Genomic DNA, 10,731 nt, shown 5'->3' with positions numbered 1-10,731 from the left:
CCATGCACTGCTGCTCCTAATTCGGGGTAGGAGAACTGACGGCTTTCCTCTGAGCCGGTGGCAGCGAACACGCAGGGCTGAGAAAGGCGGGCCGGGAGCTGCGGAGAACTTTGTTTGTGTTTTCAGATCAATGCCGCCTCGGGCCCGGGCCCGTCCCAGGGCTGTTCCTCATCTCCGCCTTTCCCCTCACACAGCCCGGGGGGCCCGGAGAGCGCGGGCCGAGGCTGGGCCGTGTGCACAGCCCGCCCCTGGCTGCGATTGGGCGATTGTGCCGTCACTCGTGGATCTGGCGCGCTGATTGGGCAGAGCGGGGCCGAGCGGGGCCAAGCCCGGCCCCGGGGCCGCCCCCTCCCCGGGCGCCGCTGGCGCAGCAGAGCCGCCCTTGGCGGAGCGTCTGTGCGGGCCCGGGAGCGGCGGCAGCGGCCGGAGCCCGGTGAGGCGGCGGCGGAGCTCGGAGGCGGCCCCAGCGCAGGTGGGAGCCGCGCTGGGTTCTGCCGGGGCTCGGGGCTGGCTGCGGGCCGAGGGGGCGTCCGGGGGCTCTGGCGGGTTCCTTGTGCCGTGTCCGCCCCGTGTTGCCCGTGGCCTGAGGGCGCTGCGGGAGCGGCTGCCCGCGGTCTCCTTGCCGCTGGGGCCTCGGCAGGAGCCGGTGCCGGAGCAGCGCTGCCTCGTCCCGCTTCCTGTGGGTAGCACGGAGGTGGCTGCCCTGTCGCCGGGAGTGTGCGGGAAAATTCGCGTCTCCAGAGGTTTCTGTCCCCAAAGGAGAGAGAGGAGTCCTGTAAAAGTGACTTTATTCCTGAACAAAGGGAGAGGCCATGTGGCATTTGCCATGGGGTCTCTCCAATTGTTATAGTATGCAGCCTCCTTTTTATCCTAATTTTCTCTTCTGCATCTCCCTCTGCCTTTGCCCAGTGGCTAAGGTACTTGGAAAGTTGAGACTTCCCGATCCGCCTACTGCGTGTCCTCGTTAATATGCACTCCCCGTTTTGTATAACATCCGATATTCATGGCTCTGTTCAGTCTTCGTTCTTCTTCTCGATGTTCAGGAATTTAGCAGGGTCTTGGCTGAGCAGCAGTCCGTGTCAATGAGTAACATTTTCTGAAACTGATGGTTTCTCCCATTACTTCCTTATCTCCAAGTCCCTGACCCTCTCTCCAAGCAGATTCACTGTTTGACTCTGTTTTTTCTTCCTGGGTCCTGTTTGGATTTGGGATTATTCTCAGTGACCTCCTTCCCTGTCTTTTTGGAGCCGTTTGTGGCTCAGGAGGCCTGGCTGCGACCTGCATTCCCTTACTCTCGTGCTGAATGAGCTGCACTCAGCAAGGTGTCTGTGCATGGTCAAAAGATGAGAGTTGCTGTAGCACAGAAGAGGAGAAGGAGCATTCGTTTAACCCATGGTGTGCCAGGGAACCACGAAACCGTGTCCCATTCCCATCCTTTCCACGTTTGGACCAATACATGAGCTGCTTTCTTACTTCCTTTGTTATCTGTTTCTCCTCTTTTTGGTTGTTGTATAGTTGCCAACAGGATCTCGAGTCATTTAATTTTCCACACTGTGCTCCTCCTTCTGCTAATAGATAATCTGATCCTATCCCATGGTGAAATGTCATGTTCTTCGGTTGAGTGCATTGATCGGCCAGACTCAGGAGCTGGACCGGTCTGATTGATTATTATTTTGAGGACATCTTGTAATCTGATTATGCCACTGAAATGATAAATGGGTTCTCTGGCTCCTGATATGAATTCATTCGGGTTCCCAGGGGTTGCTCCATGGTGTTGTAGGATTTGTTCTGGTGGCCGTTCATCTTTTCCCCATTTTTTGGTTGCTCCCTCCAGCCAGGGCTGCATCAATTGATCTCTTTTCTCTAATCAAATCATCACATACTTGGATTCCCTACTGATTTCTCTGAACTTGTGGTAGCAAGAACGCCCCAGTGGTCTCATGCTCCCTGTGTGACATAGACAGTGACAGCACATGTTGGAGTGGGGAGAGGGATGATTCCCCCCCAGTTCTTTTAGTGAAGTTTTCACAGCATTCTCCATTTGCTGTTTTCCTTTGCAGCTGCACCAGTTTCTGTTGCAGAGTCAGATATCCTGAGTGTGGGCTCTGCCTTTGGCTGTGCAAATTCCATCTGTGCAAGCAGGCAGAGCTTGGGGTGAGAGGCAGAGGGAATCAGCCCAATTCCTGCCCCAGGCAAGAAGACCCTGGTGCATTGTCCACACTTTTCCTCAGCAGTGTTAATTTGCATTTCTGAAGCTCCTCTCCTGGCTGCCTGGAGCCAAGCTTCTCTTCCAGAGCAGCCATTGAATGATTCACATGTAGTCCCCCCACAATCTTTTTTTCTTTTTCTTTTTCTTTTTTTTTTCAACCATATTATATTACCTGCTTATGCCTTAATGTGTCACCTTTAAAGCTCTTCTAGTTTTGCAGAATGGAAGCTAAAGGTGAACATCGAAAAATCCATACCAAAATTTTGCTATCACTAAGAGCCACACACAAACATACAGAAAAATATTCCAAAGCAATCAAGTTTTTTCTACTTCTTCTCCAAGGACTGAAAATTGATTCTCACACTCCTGGCCCAAACCTAACTGACAATATAAAAATAGGATTATTATGAAAAATTATTCTAATGGTGTAATCTTTTCACTGAAACTGTGGGAAAAACCCAAAAACTCCAAAAATATCTTTCATGTTTAACAGTCAAGGCATTACTTGCTTCTGGCCAGGATGTGCAACAGAGATAATTTCATCCACACATAGCCAGTGTGTGCAGACAAAATCATTCCACAACACGTGAGTTTTACTAGATTTTTCCTAAACTTTAAACAGCCTGAACCCATAAAAATCCATTTGTTTAATGTTCATTGCTTCCAAGTTGTGAAGTACTTAGTATTTGGTTTCCTGTTGCAGCCGGATTTCTTTACCTGTGATGTTAGTTAGGTCTGCACTCCTGGATTTCCTTATCAGCCTTTTCCAGACCAGGTGTCTCCAACTATTCCAGGAGCAGGGTCTGGGGCAGATGTTCCTTGGTGTTTGCTGATGGGCTTTGATGTTTTGTTGATGGTCGTTATCTTTGTGGGTATCTTTTGTGCTCTTCCCAGTCTGTTGAGATGTTAAACTCATCTCTGTAGAGTGGTGGAACATCCCTTAAAATAAAACCTTTAAAATTCCTTTTCCCAGGGCAAAGGCAAATCAAGCCTGAGTAGAGAAATAAAATAAAAAAAAAAATTTAAAGTTGGAATATTTTTTTCAGCAGTTTAATGGCAGCCAGCCCAGTGTGTGAGTGTGCTTGAGCCCCAGAGTGGAATTGTCACGTTGTGTTCCCCAGCAGCTGTGGCGAGTGCAGGCACAGAAAGCACTGAAGCTCCAGCAGTGGCAGCAAGGATTGGCCCGCAGTGGCTGGAGGTGCCAAAGGAGGGTGCCCAGGCAGACTATTCCAGCAGAGGATGTGTGGGCAGGCACAGGGGCTTCCCCTGCTGTGGAGCCCTGGCTGCTGCTCCCTTGCCTTCAGTGCAGGGTCAGTCGTGGCCTCCCATCCTCCTCCTGCAGCCGGGACGTCCAAATCTCCGGGGCTTCAGAGACCTTGAGCCGAGGGTGAGGGGTTCCCCCCCGTGTTCAGCTGTGCTGGGGCTGTTTCTGTGCTCAGGGACACTTGGAATGGGCCACGCCACTTGGCCACCAGTGCTGCTTCTTCCCAGTCCTTAGGCAGGACCCGATGTCCTGGTTGGATGTTGTGAACAGCAAAGTCCCAAGGCAGGGTCTGTGCCAGCCGAGCTTCCTGTGGGAGAGATTTCACCAGAGACAGGATTCGGGCCACAGACTGCTTTAAATACATCCCTTATGTCCCCTCTGCACTGGGCAGAGAATTACCAGGGTAAGGAATTCCAAAGCTCAGTTACTGGGGAGATAATTGCATATCTGCCCTGGATCTGGCTCTTATTCTTGCAAAAACCAATGGCAGAAGTGGTACCCATGGCATCTTGGTTTCTCTCACCAGTTTCCAAAGGTGTTTCTTCATTTCCCCATTCATTCTTTCTACCTGGTCTGAGTTCTGGGGGTGCCAGGGGTTGTGGAGGTCCCATTGTATTCCTAAAGCAGCCATAACCCCCCTGGAGGATCTTTCCTGTAAAATGAGTTCCCCTATCTGAATCTATTGCTTCCACAATCCCTTATCTTGGAATTATTTATTTTAGAATTACCTTACTAAGTGATGCAGTGATTACTGAAGAAGTCAGAATTGCTTTTGGCACCCTGTTAGGTGACATGGTGTTAGCAGAAGATATTTGAGCCTTCCTGCTCAGGGCATTTCAGTCCCAGGCTCTCACAAGCACACACAGCTCTGCCGGTTGAGCTGACTGTGTGGGCCGTAACCTGAGCTTTGTCTAGTTCCCTTTCCTAAATAACAGCCTGTCTTGTAACTCGTTTCCCTTCTCCTGCCCTTGAAGACCCATCCATAGCCAGATTTTCTCCCTCAGGCCAGGGAATGTCTCATAAATCTCTCCTAGGCTGGGTCTGGAGCTCTGTCACTTGAATGCAGTCCTGGGTTTCTTGCCAACCCCCTGTCCAGGCTGTTGAAACAGGAGGCTGGGTTAAACCCTTCCCCTGTCCTCAAGTCTGCATCCTCCTGTGCCACTGAACAAGTTTCATACTGTAATGACCGAGCACGGCTCTTTTGGTTATCAAAGCTTGAACTTGGTGCCAGACTTGAACAACAGGAGCTCCTTGTGCTGTCAGTGTTCAGGCCTCAGGTCCCCTTAGAGCTGTGGCTGCACAATTGTGCAGACAATGAGGGGGCCACTCTGGCCAGTGCATTAAATACTGTAGCACAAGGATTCCTTTGGCATGGCCCTGTTTAACATTCACATACAATTCCAATTCCTTTTCTGAGTCTGGAAGAGCCATGGCTGGGACATCAATAATTTTGGTTTTTTAATTTTCTCAAGTTTAGTTCTCTTTCTCATGTCCATACCATAACATTGAGGCTGTCTGGGGTTAAAAAGTCATAGAATGTTCTGGCTAGAACAGAGAATCCTCAGTCCATGTCCTTCAATTCCCTGTTAATCCTCAGAACTGTCGCAGCTCCTTGTTAGCCCTGGGTAACGTTACTTCTGAGATTCCCCTGACCCTTTCTGGGTCAATACACCACAAACCTTCAGTCAAAATATGTCCCATGTATTTTACCTTTTTCTCCACCATTTTCTCTATATTTTTTAAATACTCCAAGATGCTTTTTAGCCTGAAAATTGAGCCATTTCACAGAGGCTGCTTCTCCTTCCTCTAATTGTCCTCCTGATTGAAGCAAGTCATCCACATCCTGCATTAACCCAATCCCTGGGGGTGAGGTGAATTCTTTGGATATTTTCTGCAAGCCCAGCCTGAATAAGGCTGGTGCTTCCCTGCCTCCCTGCAGAAGGACCGTCCATGTCTTTCCCATTTTCCCTTCTAACCCTTGTTCCCAGTCAAAGGCCAACTCCTGTTCAGCATCCTGTGTAAGTGGGCATCCCCAGAAAGCATCTTTTCCATCAAGTACTGAATGGTAGCAGTGTGAGGAGGGAACCTGGTTGCAGATGGTGTAAGGATCTGAGACTGTGGGGTGCCTTGGTTTAATAATCTCATTTCTTATTCTTAGGTCCTGCACCATTCTATAGATTCCATCTGGTTTCTTGATTGGCAGCATTGGAGCATTCCAGGGAGAGATCCCAGGCTCCAAAAGCCCTGCCTTCAACAGGGGCTCAATGACAGGCTGTGAGCCCTTCCTTCCCTCCCTTGGAATAGGGTATTGCTTTTAGACACTGCTTATCCTGGTTGCTTGAGAGTAATTTGGAGAGGCTGGGTGTCTGATTTTCCCTATTTCCCTGGGGCTGCCCACACTTCTGGGTTCACTTCAGCATCAGCCTTGTCAGACATTTGACACAAAGGTACCCCAGAACTAGCAATGGCAATGCCTCTGCCAGGTGCTTGTGGCCGAGCCCATCCCCTGGGTGCTGGGGCCCCCTTGGGCCCTGGGGTTCATCCCTCAGGGGCTGTAGAAACTCTGCCATGGCCTTTGCCTTCACCTTGGCCCTTTCCTCACCCCTTCTTGTGTTCACCTGCTGTGCCTTTGTGACCAACTGCTCCAGGGGCTTCTTGTGCCACTGCTGCAGCCCCCCTGACTGCCTGTGGGTGCTCATCCTCTGACAGCTGCTGAGCTCTCTGCAAGGGCATTCCTTTCTCCAGTGACCCAAACAAAATCCTTCAAAGATGATCTTGATCCTTGCATGAATAACCCCCATTTCCCAGCTGTTCCTTCCTGCTCCTGGTCCTTGTGCTCGCCCTGCCCTCCCCAGCCCGTATCCCAGAGGCGGTGCCTGTCCTGCCGCAGTGTCCCAAGGCGGCTCCCCCGGCGGGCAGGGCCGGCAGCTCCACGGGGCCGGGCAGCGGCCGGGGCGTCCCGCAGCCTCCTGGGGGCCGGGGGCCACTGCCGGCCCTGCCCGGGGGGTGGTGGGGTCAGGCAGCGCCCGGCGCTGAGCCCCAGCTGCCCCACAGCCCCGGCCCGGCCCCGCAGCTCCCCACAGGCCCCCAGCCCGTGCTCCCAGTGCCGCACCTCTGCGCCCGCTCCTGCTGCTCCCCAGCACAGAGAAACCCCCTGAAATCCTGACCTCCTTGTTTCCCTGTCCTGGAAACTGGGGATACAAAGGATCTGTGTCAGCTGGCAAATTTAGAGGATAAGACCCTGATGAAAAACATCCCAGTGCTCAGTACCTTTCTCTTCCTTCTCTTTTCCATCATCCTTCTTCCTACCACAGACATTCCTCCTGCTGCTTCTTGCCTTAACCCTATTCCTGCACACTCACCTTCACCCTAACCCTTCCCAGCACACCAACACCATCCATCCCTGGTTGTCTAAATCCCTTCTCGACTTCCCTTATTGCCCCTCTGGGTGTCCATGTCCTTAAATTACCTCTGGGAGAATGTGCAAACTGCCTCAACATTCTCCCAAGGGACCCTTCAGAGATATTTTGGGATCATCATCCCTTTGGCCAGGACGCTTTCCTGGCTTTCCCTTTTCCACCCTGCATGGGTGCCCTGCCACGTTTGCTCCCTGAAGATGCCAGTGTCCTCACTGATGAGATTTTCAGTGCTCTCTCCCTGGTGACTCTTCACAGCCCCCCCTGATCTGTCACTCGTCTGTCTCCTGGACACTCTCGGGTACCCAATCAATCCCCGGTGCCGCCGCCACCCAAGGGAGCCGATCACCCAAACTGGGTGAGGCACCTTCAGCTCCACTCACTGCCCGCTGTCCCAGACGGTGGAAGGAATTCCAGAGGAGCCCCAAGGTGTGTGGAAAACTTGACATCACCCAGAGGTTTGTGTCCACAAAGAAGACAGAGGAGTTCTGTAAAAGTAATTTCATTCATAAAAAAAAAGGGAGAGGCCATGGGACATTTCCCATGGGGCTTTTCCAATTGTTGAAGGATGCAGCCTCCTTTTCATCCTAATTTTCGTGGTCACATCTCTCTCTCCCTTTCCCCATTGGCTGAAGTACTTGAGAGATACAGACATCCCAATCCCCTTACTACATACCCCCTTATTATGCACCCCTCTTCTGCACAGGTAACGATATTCACAGCTCTGTGAAGTCTTTGTTCTTCTTCTAGAAGTTCATGAATTTATCAGGCCCTTGGCTGAGCAGCAGTCTGTGTGGTCAGTTAATAACATTTTCTGGAGCTGATGGCTTCTTCTGTGCCTTCCTTACGTACAAGTGCCTGGCCCTATCCCCAAGCAGATTGACAGCGTCTGTGTGTAAAGACACTTTACTCTTCTTCCTTTCCTGGGGGTGCCCCGTTTGCGGGACATTCCCCCTAGAGCATGGGGCACCGCCGTGAGGGGAATTTGGGGAGGTGGGAGGGGGGAGCGCCAAGGCCGGGCCCCCCCGCGCTGTCCTGGCGGGAGCGGCTGCAGCGGGGACCGAGTGTGGGCGGGAGCGGCCGAGAGCCCAGCGCTGCCCCAGCCCGACCTGCCCCAGCTCCATCCCTGCCCCTGCGGTGGGATGCTGTGGGTTTGGGGGGAAGAGGGAGCCGGCAGTGGGTGCTGGGCCTGGGGGCAGGAGGAGAAGGGAAGGAGAAGCAGGGTTGAAGAACAAAATGTTGATGCACGTGGGAGGAGAAGGTGGGATTGTGCAGGAGAAAGAGGAATAGTGGGAGGAAGAGGAGTGTGAGGAAGACTAGGGACACAGGAGGAGGAGCAGGAAGAGGAGGCACCGCAAGGTTCCAGCCCTCACTGTATCTGCAGCCTCCCCCCAGCCCCAGGAGTGTTTCCCTCCCCACATGCAGCAGGTGACCGGGGAGGGGAATCCATGATTTTCATGGGAGTGAATCTTGGTGTTTCTGAGCTTGATTGAGCTGAATGTTGATGCTTTGGGTTTTTGCAAGGGGCTGAATCTTTTAGAAGAGGTTTTGGCTGAGTCTTGATGTTTGGAGGACTTTTGGGATGAATTTTCTTTTGGAGGTTCTTACAGACCAATGTGGCAATTCTTACATTGCCAATGACTTCCTGAGATGACCTTGTGCAAGGAAGAACCCCAGCCTAAGGCACTCTCCTCTTATTTTCTCCCCAAACCAGGATTTTTCATTCCCAAGGAGTGGCCGGATGGAGGAGGAGGAAAAGCCCCGGAGATGCCGCACGAGGAGGAGCTGCAAACCCAGCACAGGGAGCTGTGAGGAGCAAAGACCCACCCTGTGCCAGGAGGGCGGCCGGAGATCCAGCCAGAGCTCAGAGCTGGTGGAGAAGCCTCATGGAGGGGAGAAGCCCCACAAGTGCTTGGAATGTGGGAAGGGTTTCAGCTGGAGATCCAATCTGATCCGGCACCAGGTGATCCACACTGGGGAACGGCCCTATGAGTGTGGGGAGTGTGGGAACAGCTTCAGCTACAACTCCAGTCTGATCCAGCACAAGAGGATCCACACTGGGGAACGGCCCTTTGAGTGTGGGGAATGTGGGAAGAGCTTCAGCCAGAGCTCCCACCTGATCCAGCACAAGAGGATCCACACTGGGGAGAAGCCCTATGAGTGTGGGGAGTGTGGGAACAGCTTCAGGTGTAGCTCCAGCCTTAGGAAACACCAGAGGATCCACACTGGGGAGAAGCCCCACAGGTGCTTGGAATGTGGGAAGGGTTTCAGCCGGAGATCCCACCTGATCCAGCACAAGAGGTTCCACACCAGGGAACGGCCCTATGAGTGTGGGGAGTGTGGGATGAGCTTCAGCCGGAGCTCCAATCTGATCCGGCACAAGAGGATCCACACTGGGGAAAAGCCCTACGAGTGTGGGGAGTGTGGGAACAGCTTCAGGTGTAGCTCTGGCCTGAGGACACACCAGGTGATCCACACTGGGGAAAAGCCCTACAAGTGTGGGGAATGTGGGAAGAGCTTCAGAGACAGCTCCAGTTTGATCCAGCACCAGGTGATCCACACTGGGGCACGGCTCTACACCTGCTTGGAATGTGGGAAGGGCTTTGGATCAAGCTCCAACTTGAGGAATCATCAGCTCATCCACACCAGGGAGAGGCCCTACGAGTGTCCTGAGTGTGGGAAGAGGTTTCACACCAGCTCTGATCTCCTCGTGCATCAGCGGATTCACAGAGAGGAGAGGCCCTTCCGCTGCCCCGACTGCAGGAAGGGCTTCAAGCACAACTCTGCCCTCACCGTCCATCGGCGCATCCACACCGGGGAGAGGCCCTACGAGTGTCCTGAGTGTGGGAAGAGCTTCTCCCAGAGCTCTCACTCAACCAAACACCAACGGAGGCACCACTAAGGCAAGTGCTGCAAGTGCCCCGAGAGCGGGAAGAGCTTCGTGCACTGCTCCAGCTCCATCCCCCCATGGGAGGATCGGCCTTGGATGATCCCCAGTGACCCCCGTTGGGCAGAGCCCTGCTGATCTGTGGTCCTGGTGATCCATGTTGGGAAGACACCTGGCTGGGATGCTCCACATCTTCCTGGCTCTGTGTGGGCACCAGGATCAATGCAGGGGCAGGAACATCCATTGGGAGACAGACTGACATTGGGAATTCCTTGGGCAGAGCGGATTTGTTGACTTTCAACCCCAGAAAATCTTTTGCGTTTAATCCTATCGTCTGGTGGCATCAAGGAATACTGGATGGTCGTGGAGGTCTTTACGAACCTCAGGGACTCCACGATTTTAATTTCCTATTGCCCAAGTGTGTCTTGCACAGCCAAATAGTGAAGATGAAGTACAGGAACCAAGATTTTGGAGACAGTGGGGTGGACACCCCTCCAAAAAAGGTTCTTCCCTCCCAGCCAAACACATGGATCCTCAGCTGGCACAGACACAGCAATCCGTTTTGTTTGACCTTGATTTGTTTTTCATTTCTCTTCATCTCTTTAAAATATCTAACACTGGGGTAAAAATAAAGACATTGAACTGGGACATGGGTGAGGACATGGGGGACATAGACATGGTGGGACATGGACATGGAGAGTGTCATAGGGACACATGGACATGGACAGGGATGTGGCCATTCATGGGGACATGAGGGGAAATGGGCACAGATGGAGATGTGGGGGACAATGACAGGGATGGATTTGTGGTGGGGAGACAGCCATGGGTGAGGACATGGTGGGACATGGCCAGTGACATGTGGGGACATGGCCATGGCCGATGCCATGGGGGGAACTTGCAGGGGCTGTGGGGGATGCTGGGTTTGAGGGAGTTGAGGGTTCCTGGGAGGGGCTTG

General features: G+C 52.8%; 1 protein-coding gene across 1 annotated transcript; it reads left to right on the top strand.

The window, feature by feature from the left end:
- Nucleotides 1–388: 388 nt before the first annotated feature.
- On the top strand, nucleotides 389–10,451 carry LOC120748128 (zinc finger protein 135-like). The gene is made up of 2 exons (XM_058424439.1): nucleotides 389–472; nucleotides 8,604–10,451. Exon 2 carries the CDS (start codon nucleotides 8,631–8,633, stop codon nucleotides 9,789–9,791), a length of 1,161 nt encoding a protein of 386 aa, XP_058280422.1. The 5' UTR covers nucleotides 389–472; nucleotides 8,604–8,630; the 3' UTR covers nucleotides 9,792–10,451.
- Nucleotides 10,452–10,731: the final 280 nt, after the last annotated feature.

Source organism: Hirundo rustica, unplaced genomic scaffold (assembly GCF_015227805.2).
Source record: "Hirundo rustica isolate bHirRus1 unplaced genomic scaffold, bHirRus1.pri.v3 scaffold_571_arrow_ctg1, whole genome shotgun sequence".
In the NCBI taxonomy this organism is placed as follows: domain Eukaryota; kingdom Metazoa; phylum Chordata; class Aves; order Passeriformes; family Hirundinidae; genus Hirundo; species Hirundo rustica.
This window is presented reverse-complemented; position numbering and strand designations above follow the sequence as displayed.